General features: G+C 42.7%; 1 protein-coding gene across 2 annotated transcripts in view; it reads left to right on the top strand.

Moving 5' to 3' along the window:
• Positions 1-1,368: 1,368 nt before the first annotated feature.
• Positions 1,369-27,247, top strand: part of BRD10 (bromodomain containing 10) — a 258,411-nt gene continuing 232,532 nt past the window's right edge. For both annotated transcript variants that reach the window (XM_069240183.1, XM_069240190.1), the window contains exon 1: positions 1,369-1,953. In XM_069240183.1, the coding sequence (XP_069096284.1) occupies positions 1,616-1,953 (338 nt within the window). In that variant the 5' untranslated portion in view covers positions 1,369-1,615. The remainder of the gene's footprint in view (positions 1,954-27,247) is intronic.

Consider the following 27,247-nt stretch of genomic DNA (forward strand, 5'->3'; position numbering starts at 1 on the left):
GTCTGCATGAATCAGCCAGCAGTCCTCCAGATCCAAATCAGGTAAATCGCTTGGTGAGCTCAACCGAACTCTAAGCCATCCTTGTTGCCAAATGTGAAGTTGTTGTGTTCGCAAATAAAATGTGTATACCTGCTGCGTCTTACACCAAGTTTTATTTTTTTTCTTCAAAATATAAGAGCTTACGACTGACCTCCTGCGCTCCCGGCTCATCAAGGAATCTCTTCAGCATTCTGTTAATTTGCCAAGCAGTGCCGAACATCAGAACATGGTCACAGTTAAATACAAACAATCTACATGTGCGCTTGGTGGGTACACCACGCGCTATGTCACACAAATATCGTACTACACTGTGCTTCAATAAATGTAAATTGGGAAACTAAATGCCCCCGATTGTTTAAAAAATCTCTGAAGTTCTAGTTGTAGTGTGTTACCTTGTATGGAACGGGTATGCTTTCAATTAATCCGTTTTTGCTTTTTATTAGTTTTTTTTTCAGGAATGGTGGCAGGTTTTGGACAAACATTAAAAGAAAACCGCATTCACGGGAGGAGGAGGAGACTTGTCCATCACTTGGCACATCACAACCACACATTTGCGGTGTACTGCATCCTAATTCAGCCTTCCACGATGAGCGCGTGGGAAGTACATCTTGGAGAATTTTAAAGGCAACTGAAGTGTAAAGTACCAGATAAAATGATGCAAGAAAACCGCTAGAAAAATACAGGGTTTATTGAATTAGTAATCAACTTTGTGGTTCCTTTCCATTAGTAAAACGCGAGGACATGATGTTAAAAATACTTGGGACCAATTTAAAACAGACGGTAGCACACCTAAGATCTGTGTATCTACGAAGTATTGAAAGCCACCGCCCCCCCCCCATCCCATTTCTGTTGCTCGTCTGCTAATTTACGTTCTTTAACCGGCAAGAAGGGCATCGTGGAAACTACGCTGTAAGAACAAAGTGAATAGAGTGGCCATATTGAAGCGGACTTGTCTATACTTTACCATGAATGAGTGTTTAGGGAGAAGATGCAAAAAATAGGTATTTCCGATCCGTAGCCTCAAAAGTGATTGTTTCATTGTTAGCTTTTACAATAGAGACCAGTGGATTTGCAAAACAAACACATTTCATTAGCTTTTAATTCGGGAGGCAAGGATACGCGTTATTCTTGATTCCTCTGAAGTAGTAAAGCAGCAAAGGTTCGTGCACTTTAGCTGGACTTTAGTTTCACTTTTGTGGCGAGGCTGTCGCCTAATGCCAAAAGTTGCCTGTCATGTTGCCGCGTAGGTCGAAACATCCGCGCTACTCGCGTAGTCCTCTTCTTTGTGTTCATGCTGTTTCTCCGAATTCTGTGGTGGCTGTAGACATAGAGAATGGACTGTCAGCGCTACTGTTGGGGCCGCAGAGGTGAGCTGTGCCGGGAGGAGCCATCAGCGCATGCGTGCCCTGTCGCTGCCCCCTACCTGTCTTGTCCCCATTGATTTTACCCCTCCCCCTCCCGTGATACCGGAGCCTGAGGCGGATACCGGATAATAAGCAAGCCCCGCGACCGGAGGAGTCCTGGCCATGGCCAGGCGGCCCTAAACCCCCGTCGGCGCGGCGCCGCGGCGGGGCCCATGGAGGAGGAGGAGAAAGGGTCCGAGGCGCCGGGCTGGGAGCAGGCTCTGAGCCCCGAGTTGCGCCAGGGGATGTGCATCTTAAGGGACTTCTTGTTGGAGAAGAACCGGCCCCTGGTAACGGCCTTTCTACAGGGGGAGAGCGAGGAAGATCCAGGACTGCTGGCCATGGAGGAGGGCTTCCGTCAGGGGCGATATCAGGACCTGGGCGACTTCGTAGCCGACTTCAGGCTCATGCTGGAGGGCTGCTACAGGCGGAGAGGCGTGGAGCACTGGATGTCCAAGCAGGCCCAGCGCCTGGAGGGGATGCTGGAGCAGAAGTTGTCGCTGCTGTCCCGGTGAGAGTGCTGCTTATTCATAGGCGCACTGGCTGTGGATCTATCTCACATTCCCTTTACCCATGCCACTCACTGCACCATCTGCTCGCAAATCCAGTTAACTGTTTATTGAACACTGCCTGCACACATCCACCCAGTTCATCTACGTCTTCCTTATGGATATCCAGAAGCACATATCTCTACATGCTCATCCCTCTATCTGTTCACCCATTCTTAGCTGTTTCCAAATGTTCTTCCACTGTTTGCTGAAGCTGCTGTCTATGCGCGCCTTAGTTGTGTTGCAAACCGCCTCAGCCCCTCTCACGCTCAACCACCTGACCATCTATCTTTTAACTCCACCTTTTGACTATCCGTTAACTTTCTCGGCGCTTTTAGTTATCTCCCTCTCCCCTTTCTCCTAGTATCTTCCGTAGCTGCAAAATGATGTCAAGGAAAGTGGGAGTTCAAGGGCTTCTATATATCGCAGTTTTTAAGTTTTCATCGAACGCAATGCAGGGGCTTGCCTGATTATTTCGGAATCTTTGTTCTTCGCGTTTTAAAAGGAGATAATGTGCACATTTTCAAATGGATTTGCGGGAAGTATACCGGGGCAGTGGCTGGAACGGAGCCCATACGTTAATGTTGCAAAAGTCGGAGGGCGTACAGTTGTTTAAAATACTGTGAAGAAATGTATAATTTAAGGACATCATTGACAAGTGTAACATACTTGCACAATTTGATCGAAAATGCGTTTTATTGCGCTTCAGATAGTTCTGTGATTAAAGCAAATGGAGCTTGAAATTTGTGAGCATGTTGTGGTATTGCCTGGATACACATTTTCGCTTGGTGTCGTTGTAAGGCTTGGGCGATTTTATCATCCTTGTGTGCAAACGTGTTTAGGATTACACTACAATGATGAAAATTAACAATAGTTAAATCTTTAACGCTAGCAGTACTATGTAAAACACGTATATAGAAGAAACGAAGGAAAGGGCAGAATTCTGGTCATTCAGAGTGAAGTGTAATACCACGGAAACACTTTACTTGTTAGAAAAAAAAACTAAAGTTAAAAAAAAATACTTTTACTGCTGGTGTTCAGTGACCCAATCTTTGGGGTCTGATAATGTCACTAGAACGCTGAAGTGAAAGCATTTGCGGAGGCGTTCGAGCAACAGGAGAGTGATGGGCAGTGGACAGTTCTTGCCCTAAATTCCGCTTTTACAGGTTGCTGTAATGTAGTGAGGTAAATCAGTGGGCATGCTGATTTTAACGGGTTCAGATCGCATAGTGTAACAACATAAGACACTTCACCGCTTTGCAGCGTGAAATATGAATTGCTAAATGACCTGCCTCCTCGCTTAATTGGGACAGTCTTCGGCCTATTGACATTGTGCTTTAGGTGAGGGTTTACTTTGGTTGCACGTCACCGCATTGGGGATTGCAGAGTTCCGTGTAACTTTGAACTTATGCAGTTGTTTCACACTGATCTATCGAGTGATCTTTGTACGTTGTGTTCCACATTTCTTTTTGCAACACCTTTCAAAAGAAGTTAAACTCCAGTACATCAAATCAAATCAAATCATTAACATTTATAAAGCGCGCTACTCACCCGTGCGGGTCTCAAGGCGCTAGGGGGGAAAGGGGGGGTTATCGCTGCTCGAACAGCCAAGTCTTTAGGAGTCTCCGGAAAGCGGAGTGGTCCTGGGTGGTCCTGAGGCTGGTGGGGAGGGAGTTCCAGGTCTTGGCCGCCAGGAAGGAGAAAGATCTCCCACCCGCCGTGGAGCGGCGGGTGCGAGGGACGGCAGCAAGTGCGAGGCCAGCGGAGCGGAGGGGGCGGGTGGGGACGTAGAAGCTGAGGCGTCTGTTGAGGTATTCCGGTCCCTTGTTGTGGAGGGCTTTGTGTGCGTGGGTGAGAAGACGGAAGGTGATCCTTTTGCTGACTGGGAGCCAATGCAGGTGTCTCAGGTGTGCGGAGATGTGGCTGTTGCGGGGTACGTCGAGGATGAGGCGGGCCGAGGCGTTTTGGATGCGTTGCAGGCGGTTTTGGAGTTTGGCGGTGGTCCCGGCGTAGAGGGTGTTGCCGTAGTCCAGGCGACTCGTGACAAGGGCGTGGGTCACGGTTTTTCTGGTGTCGGCGGGGATCCAGCGGAAGATCTTGCGGAGCATGCGGAGAGTGAGGAAGCAGGCGGAGGACACGGCGTTGACTTGCTTGGTCATGGTGAGAAGAGGGTCCAAGATGAAGCCGAGGTTGCGGGCGTGGTCTGCGGGGGTCGGTGCGGTGCCGAGGGCCGTGGGCCACCAGGAGTCGTCCCAGGCGGACGGGGTGTTGCCGAGGATGAGGACTTCCGTTTTTTCAGAGTTCAGCTTTAGGCGGCTGAGCCTCATCCAATCTGCGACGTCCTTCATACCCTCTTGTAGGTTGGTCTTGGCGCTGGCGGGGTCCTTGGTGAGGGAGAGTACAAGTTGGGTGTCGTCGGCGTAGGAGGTGATGATGATGTCGTGCTTGCGTACGATGTCGGCGAGGGGGCTCATGTAGACATTGAAGAGTGTCGGGCTGAGCGATGAGCCTTGAGGTACGCCGCAGATGATCTTGGTGGGTTCTGAGCGAAACGGAGGGAGGTAAACTCTTTGGGAGCGGTTAGCGAGGAAGGAGGCGATCCAGTCCAGGGCCTGGCCTTGGATCCCGGTGGAGCGTAGGCGGGTGATTAGGGTGCGGTGACAGATGGTGTCAAAGGCAGCCGAGAGGTCGAGGAGAATGAGGGCGACTGTTTCACCGTTGTCCATCAGGGTTCTGATGTCGTCTGTGACTGAGATGAGGGCGGTTTCCGTGCTGTGGTTGGTTCGGAATCCGGTTTGTGAAGGGTCGAGCAGGTTGTTGTCTTCCAGGAAGGTGGTCAGCTGTTTGTTGACGGTCTTTTCTATTACCTTGGCTGGGAAAGGTAGAAGAGAGATGGGGCGGAAGTTTTTCAGGTCGCTTGGGTCAGCCGTAGGTTTCTTTAGTAGGGCGTTGACTTCAGCGTGCTTCCAGCATTCGGGGAAGGTAGCAGAAGAAAAAGAAGAGTTGATGACGGTCTGGAGGTGCGGGGCGATGATGTCGTCGGCTTTGTTAAAGATGAAGTGCGGGCAGGGGTCCGAAGGGGCGCCGGAGTGGATAGAGTTCATGATGGATTTGGTTTCTTCCGTGTTGATGTGGGTCCAGTTGTTGAGGGTGATGTCCGGGGAAGCGGGTTCAGTGGTGTATGGTTAGGTCTGGTGTCCGAAGCTGTCGTGGAGGTCGCTGATCTTGCGATGGAAGAAAGTGGCGAGGGATTCGCACAAATCCTGTGAGGGCGTGACGGCGTTGGCGCTGGCGCTGGGGTTGGAGAACTCTTTGACGATGCTGAAGAGTTCTCTGCTGTTGTGGCTGTTTTTGTCTAGTCTGTCGGTGAAAATCACATTTTATATTCTAGTGACCTTTGGCTTGTCAGTCGAAATATGCTTCCGGTGATAAACACACTGTTTCAAGGCCTGATTTGAATCATGATTCATGTGATGTGATACCATTTTTGTCACTCGATTGAATGTATATCATGCAAACTGGTTGACATCTCCATTTTCACTGGAATGTAAAATGCATGTTTGAGCTGCGATTGCACTGCATTTCATTGGAATCAAGATGACTATTGTGTAACGCCAAATGTACACTTTTATATGTGTTTTTGAGTGTAACCCAGTTACTTGTCTTCAACACAGGAATAGTGGTTAACTTGAAAGCAGCATTGTTTTATTCATTTTTTGGAACCAAAAAATTATTTACTTACATATTTGTGCTGTTTTTCATGGTGCTAGATAATTTATCCTGCAGTTCGGTTCACCATCATTTGGAAAGGGTTACTGTCACTGGAATTATATATACTTTTTAACAAGCCAAATGCCTCAAACGCCAGTGGTATCACCCTTGTAGCAAAGTTGCTCCCCTTTCCCAAAAAATCCCATAATCTGGAATTTGATGATCAGTGAGTGTACGAGAGAGTTAGAATTTGTTTTCGTAATTTTTTTGACAGCATCAACGTTTGCGTGAAGTAAGAAATGCAAAAAAAGTGGCGAAAGGGTGGGAATGGCTTGAACATATTTTATACACTTGCTCTTTCTACAGTGCAGTGTCTGTGTTAGAGGTTGTATGTTTGTTACAGTATGAAGGCTAGTAAGCAGTTAACAGGAGAAATGGATATGTTTCTGGTAGGTTGTGAAAGGAAGCGTTGTGTACTGCATGCAGTGCATCTCATGACAAAGTGAGCCTGGCTAAGGTGACTAGATCTTGGCTGCCACAATCTCAGTCTCTGTTTGTCACGTTCATATCTTTTGACTTCAGATAATTATGAAGTCCAAGGCAACCCTTATTTCATCTAACTCCTCTGTCCTAGTTGGGGGGGTTTAGGCAGGATCTCTAAGATTGTGACTGATATTGCCAATGAATATGGCTGCCTCTTATGGACCACTTGTGGTGTACAGGCCTGCAACACACTGCTGGACACAGATTTTTCTTTAGTTAGAAGTTTCACCGTTATTGCAAATAGAGGTAGGGGAATCTCTGTTTTGTATTTCTCAAGAATAGTAGGGGACAAGGGAATTAGGTGTTAAATACTTATATTGGGAGTGCCATAAGTGGCCTTGATAAAATAATTAATGTTGGACCTTATCCGTCTTCCTCTTGCACCTTCTAGAGGAAGTTTCAACCCACCAAGTTTAATGCCTTCTCTGCATATAGCATGAGAAGGATCATTGGTATGTCATCACTTGATACAAAATATATAGAACTAGTCTGACTTGACCACATACATGTCTCATATTCAAAGCCTGATAGGCACAGGGGGTGGATATTTGGCCATATCTCTTCATGTCTAGTGATAAGGACCCTAGTATTGAACTTTACATCACAACTTATTGGTGCAATGGTGAGGTGGGAGCTACACAATTTAGAGTCTTTGTCTGGTTTTGCAGTGACCGGTAGTGTGACCGATGATCTATGATAGTATCTTCAACTGAGAGAATTGAGAGAATGAGTTAAATCTCTCTGTAAGCAGGTTTAGCGTTAGAGTGAGCAATGTCTTCAAAAATTATTTTGTGACGCTGACTTGCTCCAGGGTTTCATCACCTGCCGTGCGTTACTGCCTTTAGCGCTTCTTTTATGAGGCTGTCCAAGGTTGTAAAAGCATGTGGATGTAGGGTGGGGAAGTGTCTTTTTAAGCAGTTCATTTGTGCTTTATGATTCCAGCATCAACCTTGACATATATATGTAATAATATACTTACACTTACAGCGTCACTCTGATCTTGTGAGTCTACCCTTTTTCCTCTCCCTTGTCATAATATAAACTTTCCGTACACAGCAGTTTACGTCCTGCACCTCTCTTTAATAAAGCTTCTAAGATACACACGCTTTCTTTGATTTCATACATGTCCTTCAGGTGTTTGTGGTTTTAAACAATTTTTTTAAATGTAGAAGCTGTTTTTTTTCTAGGTCCTCACGCTTCCATTTAGCTGCCGTGATGAATGGTATGAAGTGGGTAATGAGATCTTCCCTGATCTCCACCTTTGCAACGTTCTACAAAGTGTCCCAAGAAACTCCTTCAGTGCCATTCTTTTTTAATAATGCTATTCTCTGTAAAGTGTTCAATTGGACCGTGACTCTAAATGCTTTCCCATTTAGCTTCCAATGTCATGTTTTAGGGTTGCCACTGTCATATTGCTCTGGACTAATGCTATTGGGGCATGATCTGACTGGGCCACGTGCCCTTAGTACTACACTGGTGGATGTCTTGTGAACAGCCGTTTAAAACAAAAAAACAAAAACAATCTTTTCATTTTTTAAGCGTAGTTTATGACCATTTGAGTAAAAAGTGTGTGCCCCCAGGTCTCTCTAAAACTCACTTTGAAAGCAATAAGTAATGAATGCAGACGGATCTTCTCCAGGATTTATTGTTGCAATGAAATCTCTTCCTAGGATCTGTTTGCACTCAAAGTGGACTTAGTTATGTCAGTGCAAACTTTCTCCCGCAATATCTTTAAATTAACCAGACTAAATTCTCAAGGTAGTCAAGCAAAATAAGGGACCAACCTCAGAATTACTCTAAGGTTAGGCAATGGACAGTAAATTAGTTCTTGAAAACACACATAGAAACAGCAACATATTCTTGTTCAATTTTGTATACTCAATAGGATGCTCTTTATTTCATTCTTAGATCCAAAACACGTTTTTTTGCCCAGCATCGGAGCCTAGGCTTCCTGAAGGCTAGAAAATATGCCTAAAATCATCCTATAGGACAAATCGTTTTTGATTAATTATGTATTCAACACCAAGTACAATCATGAAGAGTGACACATCTCTTCACACTTCTTGTGCTTAATTAGGATATCAAGTCAAAGTTCCCACAGAGGCCTAGAATTCACCCTTTCTTGTCTTTATGCTTTCCTTACAGCTGGATTGGATAACCGACTTTATATGTATATAAACATGGCTACCACTTCATATTACCATGAGCCTATGAATGAAACTGCAAAGGTAATCATTAATTTCTCTGTCTTTTACAGCAATGCTCCTCATTCTGAGTCCCTTGAGAAAAGGCTGCATTCTCACCAGCCCCTCACTCCCCAACATTCACCTATCTGTTCATTGCCCGGGAGTCAAGCCTCTTGACCATCAGCCATTTTGTCAGAGGAGGCATTGCTTCCACGTCTCTCAATTCTGACCTTGATTCAGAATTACAGGTGCATGTTCATATTACTTTTTATCTTGGTGAAGCAGGAGAATTTGTTGGTTGAAGTTGAGACAGAATGTGGCCATCACCTTAAAATTATTAACTTAGGCCTGTGTCTACAACAGATAAAACTCTGTCTTGCCCTTGTTGAACTGAAGCCACTTGGTCTACGTTAAAAGTCAAATATCCCCCTGAGACAAAGACAGAAGAGTATTCCTAATTGGAGCAGTCATCAAGAGTGATAGTTATGTGTGTTTGGTGTGACTTAAGTTTGTGAAGGGTCCGACCTTCTCTGCCATGCTACAGCATAGTTAGAAAATTTGCCGCCGGGCCTTATCACAGGATTGTTATTCATATATGCAGTCTTCACATATCTGAAGTGTCCAACAGTGTGTTGGGGGACTACACACCAGAAGTGGTCAGTTAAAGACAGCCAACTTCATGTTGGGTGGTGGAGTGTAAGAAATCACAGTGGAAGCTCTTCTAGGTGATGAGTATTTATTTAAGAGTAAAGTGTAGAAGATAAACGAACCCCCAACTGAGGCCATCGATCAGCTCCTCTCCCACGAAACAACTGACTCGGAAGAACCAGCAGTTAAGTGGCACGAGGAGATAACCGAACGCCGCAATACAAAATTCTAAGATACATCATAGAACATTATACATCATAGAACATTGCAGAAAAATAATGCATTAAGCATACTACATCACCCCAGTCCTTAATTTGTAAATAAAAAGGTGCCAGTGCCCAAAGACCTTCTCTTAAACAGACGGCTGCTGTAATTAAATGTGGGAACACAGAATACTGAGGCAGCGTAACCCCAAAGCAATCTCGGACCTCTTCAATCCATTTAAAAGCAACTCTCTGCCCCTTCAGCTCACACCTGTAGCTTTCTGCTTTCTCTCATTGTGACGCCTTTTCGTTTTTGTTTTCCTCTGTCTTTCCCAAACGTGTCTTTTTCTCACAGCAAATGCTTGAGGCAGGAGACTAAGCGCTGGCCCTCAAAAATAAGTGCAGGTGCCAGCACCGGAAACAACAAGATTAAATAAAAAAAAAAATATATAGCATTTGCGTTAAGAATTTTTCAATTCTATTAAGGACACGGAGGTGAGGATTATGCTTCTCTTTCTGTGCTTTGTTTTACAACAGCAGTCAATCAAAAAAAAGAAAAGTAAAAAACCACAAATCCCAAAAGTCCCATCAACACGTGATGACCATAGAGGAGGAACACTATAAAACGCTGCCTCACATAATTCCACTCCTCTTTCTTTGCCTAACAGTATTGCAGCAGTAAAAGCCAATGCAAGTACAAAAAACCTGGATCCTCAGAACATCCTGAAGAGGAGAAAAAACACGTCCAACTTGACACATAGAAGAGTCTCCAACCATACGGAATGTAGAACCAAGAATTGCACAAAAGTCCAAATTATTTGTCCTCTGTCCCTGAAAAGATGCAAAAAATCATGCCATAAAAACTGAAACACCATAGATAACTTACATAACTATTCACAGGGAGGGTAAAGCACTGGATCAAAATAGCATTACAATGAAAACTGTTTAACAGATAATGCATAATCAAATAAAATACATGGCAACAGTGCAGCAGGACAATCCTCGCCTCCGTGTCCTTAATAGAATTGAAAAAATCTTAACGCAAATGCTAGAATTGTTTTTATTTTATGTCAGGACCGGAGGCTGAGATTATGCTTGTTTAAAGCTGATCAACCACTACCGATGCAATATCAACAATAGGCTTACAGTAAAAAGATTTAAAAGTAGAGGGAGAAGATCAATCTGCAGCCTTTGAGATATCCTCTAGGCGAGAACCCAAAGCAAAAGATTTCGAGGCCATGGCACCTCGAGTAGAATGAGCGCCAAATCTGGAAACCTCAATTCCTGCTTCATTCAAAAGCCAGCAAATCCATCTGGCTAAGGTAGCCGAGGAAACAGAGTTATAAGGCTTGACTAATGAAATCAACAATTGACCACCCATATCAGAACGAAATTCTTCTGTACTTACCTCGTAAGCCCTAAGGCATTGCACAACACAAATCTTAGGATTGTCCACAAAACTGGGATAAGAAACAGAGCGCAAATTACATTTGGTATGCCGAGAAATGGAAAAAGTAACTCCTTCGGGAGAAAAAACCCTCCCAGCTAAGTCAAGGGCTCGAACATCCGACACCCTTTTACAGGAGATTAAACATAATAGCATAGTAAGTTTGGCCGAAAGCTGTTTTCTAGAAAGGAACCTATTAGCTGGGCAAGCCTCCAAAAAACGAAGGACAATATTTATGTCCCAAAGGGAAGAATAACGAGGACGAGGAGTATTAGCTGATCTGATACCCCTCAACAGTTTGCACACAATGGGCAGCTCACCCACGGGTCTACCCTCAATAGGCAAGTGACCTGCCAAAATAGCTGACCGATAGTTATTAATCGATCTATAAGCCAAATCGGACGCAGCTAAAGAGGATAAAAAATGTAAGACCATACTGCAATCTGCTGAAGCAGGATCTGCGTTCCGTGCACTACACCAAGCGCTCCATTGGTTCCAAGCTGAAGCATATCTTTTATGTGTACTGTAGGACCAGGATCCCGCAATAAATGCGCAAGACTCCTGCGATAGGCCTGGGAGGTTCCATCTTTCCCAGAAAGACGCCAAGCCACCAATGACAACTGACCCGAGAGGACAAGAGGATGAGGAAGACTCAGCGGGTCTAGGAAAAGATTTCTCCTGAACGGGAGATGAATTGGATGATCACAGCTCAATTCCAAGGCCACTGGAAACCAGGCCTGCGACCGCCAAAGGGAGGCACCCAGAACCAGATCCGCCTGCTGACGCCGTACCTGAGCCAGCACCCTGGGAATCATTAGAAGAGGGGGAAAAGCATATCCCTGATCCAGGGACCAGTCATGAAGAATGCATCTATTGCCGATGCTTCCGGATCCGGTCTCCAACTGACAAAACGCTTGGCCTGACAATTGAGTCGGGAAGCAAACAGATCTATCGAAAAAGGACCCCCACCAAGCTGAGAATGCCCGAAATAATTTGGTGTGAAGTCTCCAGTCGCTGAAATCTCGAAGATGACGAGAATGCCAATCCGCGACTGAGTTGCTGCTCCCTGGCAGGTATTCCGCTATCACAGAATTCCCGTGTTGCAGGCAAAAATGCCAAAAGTCCTAGGCTATCTCCGCTAGCATGGGAGATCTGGTTCCCCCCCCCCCCCCAACTTGTTGACATATCTCACTGCAGAGATATTGTCCATCCGAAGAAGAATGCAACAGTTCGTTTTGAGCGGGGACAGACTCTTGATTGCAAAGGAACCCGCTAGAAGCTCCAGACAATTGATATGTAGATTCAACTCCGACCTGGACCAACGGCCCTCAGTGGAGACTGACCCGCAATGGGCTCCCCAACCCCACAGGCTGGCATCGGTCTCTATTACTATCTCCAGGGAAGAGCTGAAAATAGCCCTGCCGTTTCACGCCTCTGTGTTCCAACCACCAATTCATCTCTGACCGAGCTTCCTCCAAAAGGGGAACCTGGTCCGTCTGCAGATGGGAAATCTTTAATCCTGGAGGGCTCTGTAATGTAGAGGACCCGGAAAAATCGATTGGATCGAAGAAGATAGCAGACCCACCATGCGGGCAATCGCCCTCAATGATATAGTCTGTCTGGACAACAGCAATCTCAACTCTCTCTTGATAGAATGAATCTTTTGAGGAGGAAGAACTAGCTGGGTTTGGATGGAGTCGATCCGGAAGCCCAGAAATTCCATCTGCTGAGATGGAATGAGTAACGACTTCTGGACATTTTATTATAAACCCCAGCCTTTGAAGGAGGGAAATGGTCCAATCCAGATGAGAAAGAAGGAGACGAGGGTCCTGAGCCATAATGAGAATGTCGTCTAGCAAAATTATGAGACGCACACCTCGAGTACTCTACCACTGGTCGCATGACCTTCGTAAAGCACCAAGGGGCTGATGACAGGCCGAATGGGAGAACTTTGTACTCGTAACTGAGGCCCTCCCAGCAAAATTGAAGAAACCTTCGGTGGGGAGGGAATGTGGGGATGGTTAGTTAGGCATCTTTTAGGTCCAAACGAACCATCCAGTCCCCCTCCTGGAGGATGTCTCTCAACAAGTGGATACCCTCCATCTTGAAGTATCGATAAACTAGGAAACCATTGAACTCTTAAGTTCAGAACCAGACGAGACCCACCTCCCTTCTTGCTCACAAGAAAAACGGGACTTAGAAAACCAGAAAGGTGCTTTGAGGTCCTGACAATAATGCATTTTTTCGACCACACCAAAACTTCAGCCGAAATGAAACTGCGCTCATGTAGGGAAAAATATGTTGGACGGGGAAGAGCATACTGGACGGGGGACCCGTAAAATTTGAGTTTTAAGTCCTGAATGGTCTGGAGGACCCAGGCATCGCAAGTAATTTTGCGCCACTCTTGTAGAAATATACCCGTCCTGCCCCCCAAAAATTACCTCTGAATTTAATATCAGGCTCACCTGTAGATCCTGCCTCTTGGGAGAAGGATTGGTTGCCCCTGGATCTTCCCCTGCGGAATCTGGAACGACCCGCTCTTGGATGGGAGGGGTAGAAAGTAGAGACTCCTGGAAACTGCCTCGACCCTTGTGGTAGTACCCGCATTGATGGCTCTGATAGTTGAAGTGGCTGAAAGCATGCCCTCTGTAGAGTCCGGCCCCTCGAAAAAGTGGGCGAAGAACCCTCTTGAAAGAACCTTGGGCCTTTTCCAGGTTTGCATAAGTTGCTACAAATTTTAAAAGCTCCTTTAGGAAAGGAGAGCCAAACAACAATCCCTGAGCCAAGGGACCTGACTCAGAAGTAGCGAGGTCCGCCAACTTGGGGTCCAGTTTAATCAAAATGGAGCGGCGACGCTCCGAAGAAATAGCACAGTTGGCATTGCCTAGAAAACAAAGTGCTCTTTGGGCCCGACCCACCAAAACCTCAGGGTTAATGGCCTCGCCTGACTCCTTGGCCTGAAACGCCATTTCTAAAATCTTCATTAAAGGGCCAGAGACGTCCAACAGCTTATCCTGACAACCCCGCCATGCTCGATCAATGCCCTTCTTAGGGTCTTTAGAGGACATCTTCAATAATGTACCCAGAGTAGGATCCAACTCCGGGGTCTCCATTACTTTAGAGGAGAAATCCGGTCTAGGGCACTCAGACCGCAATCTGGATCTCACTTCTTTGTCGAAACTGTGTCTAATATGAGACTCCACATAATCAGCCACCTCCGAAGGTGGCACCCATAAGAAAGAACGTGGCTGGACTATGTCTTCATGCTAAAAGGTCAAGACCTTAGGAGTAGGCAGAGGATCTTCCTGGTGATGAGACTTTTTTTGCGTTTACAGGGAAGGTCATCCCTTTCTCTGAAGAATGGTCTGAGGAAGAAGAAACCAGATCCCTTAATGGTCTCATAATAGTTTTGCCCTCTCTAATACTCAAAAGATCTTCCTCCGTTGAATCAACATCTATTGTTAATAGCACATTTGCAAATTTATCTCTACAGGTTTGCGCACACTCCTCTTCATCAGGTAAGCTGAGACTGTTGATCTTCGTTTTGTAGTAAGGCCCAACCAACGCCTTACACACAGACTGGAAGTGACCGATCTTGTGACATTTGTTACATTTTTACCCTTGCGCAGGACACAAAGGAGGTTTTCCTATATGAGTTTTTGATCCACATCTATAACAGGTGTTACTGTTTCTCCGGAACTTGTTTTCTTTCCTCATAGCGTAAATAGCTGAAACGTCATTAGAAACGCAATTAACAGGAGACAAACTACTTTGAACCTGGTGTTCCTCTCCATGGTTTGACATCACTTAAGAAATGACCATGGATCTCTCAATGCTTTTCGCCATGTCTATAGTCTCTATTAAAGATGGATTCCTGCAAGTCAAAAGTCACTCTTGAATTTTCTTTGAAAAGCAATTAAAAACAAATTGATCCCTTATATAAATATCCACGCTACTCTCAAATTCACATTTGGATGCCAAAACTTAGTGTAGCAATGTGTTCCTCCACAGACTCGTCACAGGACTGTTTACACGTGAAACAATTATGCCTTGCCAAAAGAACACTCGGCTCTTCTGAATATTTCTTGTGCATCCGCTCCTTTGCTTCAATGTACACATCCCATGTAGCATTTTCATTAAGTGGATCAGCTATAGCCTGAAGATTGTCAAAAACTCTTTGCCCCGCTATACCTAAATGATTAAAAAGTAAGGCCATCTTTCTTGCTGGTGAGTATCCACTTGCATCAATAGCTGTGATATAATTTTCAAATATACGTACCCAATCCTTCCACTTTATATCAGGCTTGCCATGCCTTTGCAAAAATGGTGGTGGCTGAATAACTCCTTGCGACATCGCCATTCAAACAGTACAGAGACGAGATCCACCTATCAGCTCTTCCACTATGCCAACTTAACAGTACAATATGTGTGTATATATATATATATATATATATTTTTTTAATATATATATATATTATTTTAAAGTGTCCCAACCAAAAATGGCTTCCAAAAGTAAGGTAAGAAAATGCAACAACATTTTTTAAAATCCCAATTCAAAATGGCTGCTCAAAGCTATTATAATAGTCTCTGTGTCAGAAGTAAAAAAAAAAAAAAAAACTATATATATTCTACATCCTCCTGCATCAGATATCCTTAAATAAACTCGCACTGAAACGAGCTGATATGTTTCTTATAAAAGAAACTACACTTCCCAGCGCGCACTGTACACACAATTGTACATGCCCGTCGAATGAAAAAGAATGTGTGCGTGGATATGCAGGACAAGCGAGCGACAAACCGAAGACGAAAACACATGTAACTTTGAATAAAAATAACATGCGATGCGCCACGACAACAAATGTAATTTCAAAGCGGCGTAACCGCTATCCAGGCAAGAAATGAATTGCTCCGGTGAGTTTCACCTTTAAAATATTCCTCCTTTTTATCGTTGGTGAGTTCCTCTCACACAAACCCCACTCCTGGTACAAGATGTCGGGTGGTGGAGTGGAAGCTCTTCTAGACGATGAGTATTTATTTAAGAGTAAAGCATAGAAGATAAACAAACCCACGACTGAGGCCCTAGATCAGCTCCTCGCCCACGGAACAACTGACTCGGAAGAACCAGCAGTTAAGTGGCACGAGGAGATAATCGAATGCCGCAATACAAACTTCTAAGATACATCCTAGAACATTATACACCATAGAACATTGCAGAAAAAGAATACAGTAAGCATACTACACTTTACTAACAATATAAGTCACATTCTTATGGATCCTGCCTAATCCTTCCCTGATACTACCATGGCGTTAGATGACTTCAGGGTTGTCTTGGATTTCATAATTATCAGAAGTCAAAGGATATGTACGTAACAAAGGGAGATTATGACAGCCAGGATCTATTCACCTCAGCCAAGTTAGGCTCACTTGGTCACAGATGGATTCTGCTACCTGGAAATAAACATACATTGGTGAGTCAAAGAAACTGTATCGACATACCATACTGTGGATACCCTATAGATAAAATAAATCACTTTATCTCACTTACAAAATAATAGACTTAAAATAGCCCACTCACCTGCAAACTGCCTGCATGTCCTTTCTAGGGTCGACTTTGGAAACACCAGTTTAACAAGTGTTCCAATGTTGGTAGTTCTCTATTCCACAGTTCTTTTTCAATATCTATTATGAAAGTATATCACGTCTCTTTTTATAGTGATATTTGTTGGCTAACCGTTAAAGCCAGCACAACCTTTTTGATTGATTGCTGTTTTACAAAGCATTCATCTGAAAAAGTCACCCTGGAGAGCTGATTTGTCCACCATCTCGGGATGTAAAAGAGGATTTGGAAGTGACAAATTGGTTTTAGAAGTCTTAGAACTCAAAATCTCTGTGTCCAAAAGCAACATTTTTCCTGCTCCACAGCTCCCGGCAGACTGAAGAACTCCACCTATCCTCCTTTTATTTAAGAAGCAACAGAAAACTTACTTCAGACTATTTCTCAACCATACCTCCACTGTAATCACTGCATGACATTCAGTTTTATACTTTTACTCGTGTATCCCTTGTAATCTGACACCTAACTGACGTATTTCAATACTTGGTGCTTTATAAGGCACACTAACACCCTATGGTGTAGGAGCATTATTTCAAAAAATCATCTCGGGTACACATTACATAAGAGAGATGACAGGGGAGAGCCTTGTGGGACACCAGTGTTTTGTGATCATTCATGGGAAAGAAGGGCATGAGGACACCTCAGTTGAGGACACCTCAGTTGTGTGCAACAGAAAAGACAGCAACTGATCAATAGTGCTCTGGTCAGCATGTGCACTAGTGGGCAACCTATTCAGTTATATGTCTATGCTAGGGTCTCCACACCTTTCAGTACAAGGGCCACATTGTATTTTTTACAGATATTCACAGGCTGAAAGAAAATCAATTTTATAAATGAATGAATACAATCCAAATGAAAGAATAAGGTTTATTTGGATCTTTTTTGTAATTCGCATGATATGGTTCAGAACAAAAGAGACAATTACAAAGAAACAATGCCGTGCTTAAACTGAGAACTGATGCACAATAAGTACAAATGCCAAACAGCAAATGCTCTGACAGAATAATCAGTTCCATAACTGTAGATAAGAAAAGCAGGCTATTTTATTTTAATTAATTTAAAAAACTTTTTATTTTATTTTTTAATTAATTTTTAAAACTGAAAAGTATAATGGAAGAGGCCCTGCTGCCACTTACAGACTTCCAAAGGAATTGGATATATATTTATTTTTTGATCATCAGAATCCAAGGCTTTGGAATACAACAGGGGGCTGAATAATATCTTCTCTAGTAGTGGTTCTCAACCTGTGGTCTGCGGCCCCCCAGGGGACCATGACACATTCCCAAAGGTTCCCCAGGCCTGGGCTGGCAGGATGGCATTGCTCCAGCTTTGGCTGCTGACAAAACCCATGCATATTTTTATATGTATATTTATTTAGATATATATGCAGCAATTTTAAAGGCACCTTAAGTTCCTTGTACATCCAGCAGCTGTTGGGCAAAAATAAAAGCACCAAGATAACTCTGGCAATTAATGTACCTGCTGAAGCGATATGGGAATTTTGTCTAGTGGCAATTTTGACTCATCTAAGGTAGCACAGATGCCTGCTGCAAAGAACAGTATTTTATGTGGATAGCACAGTGAGTTATTGCTCTTGTCACAGAAATTATTTTGTTATTGTGAAGTTCATAAGTTAAAATTGTAATCTACCATAGTGAGCTATGAACTGCCATCAAAGAGCTGCATGCAAACTGCATGGCTCAAATTAGAAAGTTTTTTTTTTTTTTTTTTTTTCTCCAGTCTTTAATTTTCCTTATGCAGATAAAACAGATTTGCTTGCGTGGAAATACATTCTTATTTTTAAAGTCAAAGCTAACTACTGTGTTATGTTCTGAATCCTTGGTTTGTGCTTCTCCAGACCAAGCACTCTTGGAAAATACCTACCAATGAGGATGGTGTGAATCCTACACCTTGAAGACACCTGTAAAGTGCTCCAACACCCTACACTGGTATGAGAGGTGCAATAAAGCAAATAAATTGCATGTGACAGACAGGCTGTGGAATTAGGAGAGGCCCTTATGGTTTTACATCATTTTCCTGCCACCTATTTGTGAAAAAGCTTTCTCAGATTTTATGTACCTAAAGAATAAATAGAAACAGAAATTGCTTGGGAAATGTAGAACCTGGCCTGAGGATTCAGTTTTTCTAAATAAAACTGAACATTGAAAAGTTAGTCGCTTAGATGTAACGCCAACCTTCCCATTAATTGTTTTTTTTTATTTTTGCATATTTTTTCAATATAAAATAATTGCATATTTAGTAATTTGAGTGTTTGGTGTGTGTGCTTCTTTGTGTATTTTTTGAGAAATGCTGTTTTATGTTTGAAATTTAAATCCTACAGATTGCCTGTGGGTCCCCAGCTTCCACTATTGATTTAGTTGGGGCCCTCAGGAGTCAAAAGGTTGGTAACCACTGTTCTAGAGGGCCAAATGTGGACTGCGGGCCATAGTGTGGAATGCCATGAAGAGGTTAAGCAAGTATAGTAAATGACTGGCTGCCTTAGCTGTGAAATAGAGGGTGTCATCTCAAAAACTGATCAGACCACATTTGATTCCATCTTTGAGGTAAGTTGACAAACCCCAGCGTTTCTTTCAAGATATTGTCGTTTGGGAAACTAGATATTTTTTTTTCTAAGCACTTTGCCATATTGGTAAGTTGCCTTTTTTACCATATTCCTGACTATGGTCTGTTTAAAGGAATCTAGGACAAACCCATATTGAACTAACTTACCAAAAAACAGATGAGTAGGGCATACAAATGGGATGTGCCTATGGCAAGCTCATCTGTTCCTGTTCGCATGTTGGCCATGCCCCATGCCTTGCTGCCAACCATGTGACTAGGCGGCTTCCACCGGTATCCACTGTTCAAGAACTGACCTTTTTGCTCTTTTTGTTGGTAAGAAAACTTTTGCTAGTCATGTCGCCTCTATACCTGTATGTCCCCCTGAACATCTAATATGGCCAGTGTCCCTATGGCCATTGATAGCTTTAAGAGTGTTACATCAGCTCTTTCTTTTGGTGCATATGTCTTAATGTGTGTTCTGCACATTGGTGCAGACAGGACTTTTTTGCATTGTTGTTAGAGCTAAAGAGGCTTTGTTGTTATACATAAAAAATATATGGCTGTGGGCCCATTATCGCCATGCCCCCTGCCTAAATAGCCGAAGTGATGGCTGTTCTAGTCATGTTTACTGTGAACTGCACAGTCACTGTTTAGCTTACATCCCAATTGTTTTGTTAATTTTGTTCTACAGACTTCAACCCATATTTTTGTAAATAATATCTTATTTGTTGTTACAGGATTATAATTTATGGGCGGACATTTCTGCCTCTCCTTCGTTTGAAGCCTGTGCAGATCTTAGATTTATACAATTTGTGGAGACTTCTAACCATAAAACTGGTATTCTGGAGCATATATATTCTTCAAACCTTGATTCCTCTTCTGAAAGTCCACCTCATTCTCTGGGCTGACCAAACACTTGTTCATTATAATATAATATACAAGGGTAATAAGCCAGTCCTGGCCAAAGCACCTCACACTCTTTTAATTTTGATCTTGTAGAAGCTCCTGAAATCTCTACATGTTAGTCATTTAAATGATAGAGTATATGGATTAGCGTTGCCCCAGATGAAAGGGCATCCATGAAGTAAGTTAAATCACTGAGACAGCGTTCTTCGACCACTTAGTTTAACAACTATCTTCAGAAGATCAATGTGAAATGCAGGTAGGCTAAACAAGCCAGCCAAGTGTCAAAAGTTCGTTTGGAACAACTAAACTGACTATTTTTGTAGCACTTGCCAATTAGCAATTTAATTCTGGAGGTCTTTGTTGCTTCACATTTTCATCCTGCTATTCTTTAGTGTGCTATATCTTCTATGTCAGATTCTTCTGAACTCTGTTTAGTCAGCATTTTTCCATTCTAAAATTAAACTAATTTCAGATGCTTTGTAGATCTCTCCAACCAGACAACACAAGCTTTCTGGTTGCGAAAGACCTAATGTGGGCTGTAATTAGCTGACTTGTATCCTTGCACAACTCTGGTTATGAAACATAGGCATTCTATGAGTGCATGTTTTTCATCTCTTTCCCTTGGTTGTTCCCCTTGAGTCAGTTACCCACTCTTTGCTTTCCGGTTTGCTGTTCACCTGGTGCTCTATGTTGCTCTCTTCATCATCTAATTTGCCCCCCACATTACTCTCACCCTTGTTTGCTTCTCTCCTACCCCCGTGTTGCTCTCACTTGTGCATTTCCCCCTCTTTCTTCTCTCCATTATGTTTTTCTTTCTCCCCACCTCTATTGCTGTATCCCTCATGTGCTGTTTTAGCCTTTCTCCACCTCCAGTGCCTCACACTCCCTTTTTTTATTTTGCACAATTTTTAAAAATCTTTTTATATTTACTGATACAAATGGCATCCGCCATCTTGGATCCGTAAATAAAAAGAAAATGGTGATTGCAACATTATAATGCATGCCTCCTCATACATCATCATGAATGCATGCCTAAGCAGAATAACTCAACAGTCTGTAGTGGCACCTTTTTTTTTTGCTCTTTTATTTTTTTGCAAGTACTACACAGGATCATGGAAAACACATTTTGCTTTTTTTTTCCTCCCCAATGCTTGTTCTTCTGTTATTTAGGGTGCTAATACTACTACTTTTTCTGACTCCTACTTTAATAATCCACTGCTAACTTCTGATCTTTGCTTAGTATGGGCATTATCCATGCTACCATGTCTTCTGTGACTTTTGAAAATCAAGAGGACCCCATGTCCTTCTACAGTCGTGAAGCTGATCTCCAACTCCGTTGTGAGCCCACTAACGAAGGTCTACAATCTATCTCTTTTTTGTTTTACTTCTTATCTCCTTTTCTCTTGAAAGACTGTTGTACTCCTATGCAACAGAAGCCAAAAAGGGATCCTGCTATAACTGCAAACTGTTAATCCGTTTCTCACTTTCCACTGGTTGCTAAAATTATCAAAGCTGTCTGCTTGATCCTGCACAGGCTGATTTCTGCCCTAGGCAGTGGGACATTATCAGTATTGACTGCTACATTTGGTGATCTCAGTATGGCACTTCATGAAAGTGAATCTGCAGTCTTTGTGGTGTTTGAGCTCTCTGCTACATTTCACACTATTCCTTACCACTCCGCTCAAGATTATTGGAGGTGTGGGTTAGATACTTTGAAATGCAGTTGTTTCACTGTTTCCTAGCTATTAGACAACTAGCATTGTTGATCAAACGTTTGTGCCAAAACTCTTTTCAACCTACATCTGACACCCCTGGGTCACCTAATTGGAATATAGTGTGTTTTTTCTGCTATTCTGATAAGTCCAGTAGAAACGCTTTTACAATTCACATTTCAAACGTTTGTTTGTGAAATCTGTACTTCAGTACCTTTTGGTCATACTCTACATGGCCACTTTGTATGGGACAATCCTACCACCATTAACTGGGCTCTCAACCTAGGATCATCTATGACAACTAGCTTTATTTCTGGCCTCTTGTAGCCAAGCTCTCTTCCTTCTGCTGTCTTGTGCTTTGAGTCCTTGAAGTGGTTTGTCCAGTAGTGCATGTGGGGTTGCCCAATTCAGCACACAAGCCCTGATCACATCTTGTTAGGATCACTGTAATTTGTTGTTTTTGGGCTTCAACTGTCTTATTCAGTGTTTGCAGGTTATTGAGAACCTGCCCTGTGCTGAGCGCCCCTGTGCGCGAGCATGTCTTCTGGCACTTGCAGGGACTTTATTGGTTTTCAGGTTGTAAATGAAGATTCTGTTCAAGGTCTTGTGCCTCTGCCACACATGATTTCCAAATTCAGATCTGCATTTTATTTGCAGTTGTTTCATCCATAATTAACCTGGATGTATGCACTGCTAAAATGATAAAGGTGCCTCCCATCAGACATCACTGGTGTAACCAAGGCCCCTGCAACCACTGTGGTGCCGGGGTGGGGGGGTCAATCTCCAGGAGTATGAGAGCTCCTGACTGGGTGGCGAAGGGGGGCCCTCAATGTCCTTTGCAGGGGGCCCTCCTCAAGTTTTGTTACACGACTGTCAGACATGCAAGGCTGGTTGTATGGCCTTTTTCCTTTTATTATGGATTATAATTGGTGCATCCTTCCCCTTTTTCACTGAGACATTTCTAGTCTCATCTCTTTCCATATAGACTTTAAAACTTGACTTTTTTGATGTAAAACATACTGTTGCCTCCTCGTCTTAATTATATTTTAGAGGCAGGGGACCTCCATGAAGTGATGGTTTCTCACTCTAAGATTAATTTTTCATCTCACTCACACCCTGTTGGAATGCAGTTGGCTCCCCATGCCATCCTGCATCATCTTTAAAACCAGCTGCATCATTTTACAAAGCCAACAGCCCAGTTTATCTTGCAGGCAAGCTCACCATCTCTGGTGGTTCCCCGCAAACCAGCAGAAAGGAGACCATCAGATTAAGAACTGTAAAAAGAAAAAAACAAGCCAACAGGCCTTTTCCGTCTATGTTCCCAGGATAAGGAGCAACATCCCTGTATTCTTCAAGATGGCCCCAAAGGTGCTCCAATTTAGGAAAGAGTTAAAGACTTGGAGAACACTACATTACAATGCATTTATCGTCACAACTCCGCTTCCACTCCTTTTGCTCCATGCCTTTAAATTTGCTTTTGACCTTTACAATGCTCTGCTGCCTTTTGGCTAAATTCATGGTATAGAAACTCATTATACATACATAAGTGTCACACTCATTAATTTACACATTCATCTATTCACATAAGAGCCATGCCAGAGCTGGGTCTATAGGAAAATCAATGTATTTGCCCCTAGCTGGTCCTAAGGGGTGTAAGAGACTCTGGGCCTTGCCATTTAGCAGTTTCAACCAGAGCCTGTCCTTCTTTTTTTTGTAAAGAGATTTAGGTCTTAGCATAGATGAAAAGGCAGCGGGACTCTCATGTACAGCAGCATGAGAGTGAGGTGACATTAATTATATCACTCCCATTCTGATGGAACTCAATGGCTCCCCTTGCCAGTCTTCACCATCGTCAAAACTAGCCCCATCTTTTAGAAAGCCATCACCACCAGCACTCTGCCTACCTTGCAGACATGCTCACCATCTCTGGTGGTTCCCAGCACCCCTGCAGCCAGGACAGCATCAGACCTCAGTCTAAGAAGTGTAAAGAAGTAAAAAAATAAGACAACAGGTTTGCATTATAGAAACAAAAACTATATACATGTATATCTGTATTTATGTATGTATGTATTAACTAAGTGCTAAATGTGCTAACATTTGATTGCAAATAGTGACCACAATTTGCATAACACATTATTATTTTTCAAACTGACTTATGTAGTAGAAAGTTGGTCCGTAAAGTAGCGATTCGAAGTTGATCACAGAACAAACCTCCTAATGAATGACCAGTAAACATGTTACAAATTGAAACTTACTCCTATTGGCGACAAAGTCAGTGGACCACCATGGCCATCTTTGCATTTCAAGACTGAAAACATTTTTGTTGTTGTTTGGAGCAACCCCTCTTTTTTCCAGCTGCAAATCCTTTGATTTGGTGAATGAGGGGGTTACCACCGAATAAAAGCTCAGTAATCTGCCACTCGTTCCTTAGCTTAGCCTTTAGCAAGGGGCTTAATCAGTTTGTTTAGGCTCTGTGGTGAAATTTTTTTAATCCTTGGCGATCCTACTATTTCACTGTTTATGTGCAGGCTCTTTTGCTTCTTTTCTCATCAGTTTTAAATGTTACAATTGGCCAGTTTCATGCTGCTAGCCAGGGTGCCTGGCGAGACTGCACTTTAGCTGAAGAAGTTAGCAGATTGTTTATAGAAATGTTGAAAACACCGAAGGCGTCATTGCACAAGTAATCATGCATTCAGAGAATTGATTTCAGCTTGGTAAAATGTCGGGTGTAAAGGGTCAATATTGCAAGATTGTTTTAAGAAGGACATTTTAAACTGGCCAGGTGGCAGTGATGCCATTAAATCAGTTAGTTTGAAAGTGATCTTAGTATGATCAGACTAAACTTAAAAGGGATATTTTAAAGTTGCTGTTACCTACATTTTTAGCAGATATGTCATCAGCTTTGTCTTTTCATAAGCGTAGAAACAGGCATCTGCTGGTATTGGCCCAGATAGAACAATCCGGTTGCAGAGTTAGTGGCAATGATATGTGATGGCAATGATACGTCCTGTAGGGGCTTTTAGCCACATCTTGTCATTCACATTTTGCCTCTACCCTCTAGAACGTAACAGTATAGGGTAATGGGTTGGCCTACTTCAGCCATTGGCTAACCTCACTTTGAGTGACTGCATTTAGCCCTTTCACAAGGAGGACATCCGCACACAAAGTAGTTCCCTTCCCTGTACTTTTTTGTTTTTACTTTATTATTACTTTAGTGTTGCCTCTGTTTGTAGAGCCCTGTGTGATAACATGAGGCGTTCTACCAGGTGTCAGCACAGGGCACATTTCAGCTTCAACAGTCCCTGTTTCCTACAAATGCTGATGTAAAATATTTTTGAAGTGGCCTTTGTTTATCTGACTGCTGCTTTTTTCACACCATACCAGCAACTTACACAAACTCTGAATATAAACACATGAGGGTGATCTGTCTCTGCAACCATGTCTGTCTGCCATTCCTTCTTTCTTTGCTTCTTTCATTCTTTGCTTATTTTGTTGCTTCTTTCTGTCCTTTCTTCTATTTCTTTCTCTCTGTCCTTGGTCTTTTTCATCTCCCTTCAGTAGTGTCATCTTTCTTTTTTTTTTTTTTTTCTTTCTCTCTTTCTTCTGTTTTTCCTCTTCTGTTGTTCATTCTTCCTTTTTCTTATTTTTTTTCTTTTTTTCTTTCATTTTCTTTTTTAGGGTCGCTCTCAAGCGCTCTGTCCTTTTTGTAAACTCTCTGTGGGCTTTAAACTACGCCTGACGTACGCTCATCAGTTTCGTTGGTTCGTGGGCTTGCCTTTTAAAATGTGCTTGATTTCATTAGTTAAAGGCATGCATACGTAGTGTCTTTTCCGGTGTTTAGCCCTACTCAAGAGCACCGGCCAGCTGAAAACATACTAGACTCCATGTTTTCCGTATGGTTTCTGGACTACTTTTTCTCGTTATTTCATAGGCAGCGCGATCTCGCTGGGCACTAATTTAGCTCTTTTCATGACTACCAGTTTAATTCTAATGTTTATCCTAGGGCTCCTTCACAAATTCAGAGTCTTACACAGGGCAATCACATGTATGTTTTTACAAAAAAAAATGTAAATTACTAAGCAAAGGCAAAACCTGACCAGTCTTTTTGGTCTGATTAGTCACCTTCACTCTCAAGGCGTGGCACTTTAAATTGGCTCCTTATGTGAAATTGTATTACTTTATGTGGCAAGAAAAGTCTGGTTAAGAGCTTACAACGCTAATGGGTCTAACTCGAGCAAACGCGATACCCATTGCAATGCGAATGCTTCTGTGCTTTTCTTTTCCTTTCTTCTTTGCTTCTGTACTTTTCTTTTCCTTTCTTCTTTGCTTCTGTCTTTCAGCTGATAACATGAACTCAGAATATAAGCTCATGAGGGTACTCTATCTTTGCAAACCTATTTGTCTTTTTTTCTTTCTTTTTTGAATTCATCATTATTTCCTGACTTCCTCTCTGTATTTCCTGCTTCACTTCTCTCTGTTTTTTTTATATTCTCTCATTCCCTCCTTTTTCTCTTCCTTTCTTTCCGTCTTTCTCAAAGGGAAGAGTCTTGCAGCCAGTGCTAGACTGATTGGCCTTTTTTAAGTCCGTGTTAGCTGGGACCTTTTGATTTTACTAAAATTATTTGGAGAACATGGCTACTGATAGAACTTTTCAGCCAGACATCATCCATCAGTCTGTGGGTGAGTCATTCACATTTTTCTTTCATCTACTCCAGTATACATCAAGGGGGCAAAGCGTCAGCCCACTTCAGCCTTTGGCTGACTTCACTGTGAGTTGCAGCTTGCTTACCTTTCACAAGGAGCACATCCACATACAAAGTAGTTCTCCTCAGTGCCAGGAAGTTGTGTGACTATGTGTGATTTTCTGAGTCCAAAACAGCATTATTGACTTTAGCCATTTATTTTAATTGATGAGGGTTTATTGAACAATAAAAGTTTGCAAAAACCATGGCAAAACAACAATTGCCAAAAGGCTGTCAGCCAATGCAAGACCTATTAGGCTTGCCAATGGTTGTTTAACAGGTGCACTGCAGAAAAAGAGAAAACACTTTTCAAATGTGCACAGTACAATATGCACACTATTACATTTGCAACTGGACTGGAGACCTTGTTATGTCAACTTTAAAACTTCAGTATGAAAAATGCAATTCATTTGCCCTATTTGCAAACCATCCATGTAAAAAACACAATATTACTAATTTAAATTTCGCACACACTACACCGTAGACGCTTGTACTGCTGCTTGTATTGACTGTCCTATTTCGAGTCGTCTGGCCAAGAATAATGTTGGCCTGGATATGTTGTGTATTTGAAAAAATACTGCCCTACCAGGTCATCAAGTGTGATGCATGCGTAGATGCATATTAAATGTTTGCGCCAGAATTTGTGTGTTGTGTGTGTGTGTGTGTGTGTGTGTTTTCTTTTTGGTTGGTATTTTCATTGGATGGCCATAACTAAGTGGTGTGATGGGGCTTGGAAGGGTTGGCTTTGGACAAATTGTGTTGTGAATGTTTGTAAGCTTGAAAGGTGTGATCGGGGGTATGTAATCCCAGTCTTCTGGTTCTTTTTTTTATAAGAATGCGGTACTGAATAGCAGCTATATAGAATAAAGAGCAATTGACAAAGTCAGTAGGCTTTACCAATGCTTATTTGTGGATGGTTTTACCTGAGGCCTTTAGATTTAGCAAATGCTTCTTTATATATTTGTATTTGTGCATGCACAAAC

Source organism: Pleurodeles waltl, chromosome 1_2 (genome assembly GCF_031143425.1).
Source record: "Pleurodeles waltl isolate 20211129_DDA chromosome 1_2, aPleWal1.hap1.20221129, whole genome shotgun sequence".
Lineage (NCBI taxonomy): Eukaryota > Metazoa > Chordata > Amphibia > Caudata > Salamandridae > Pleurodeles > Pleurodeles waltl.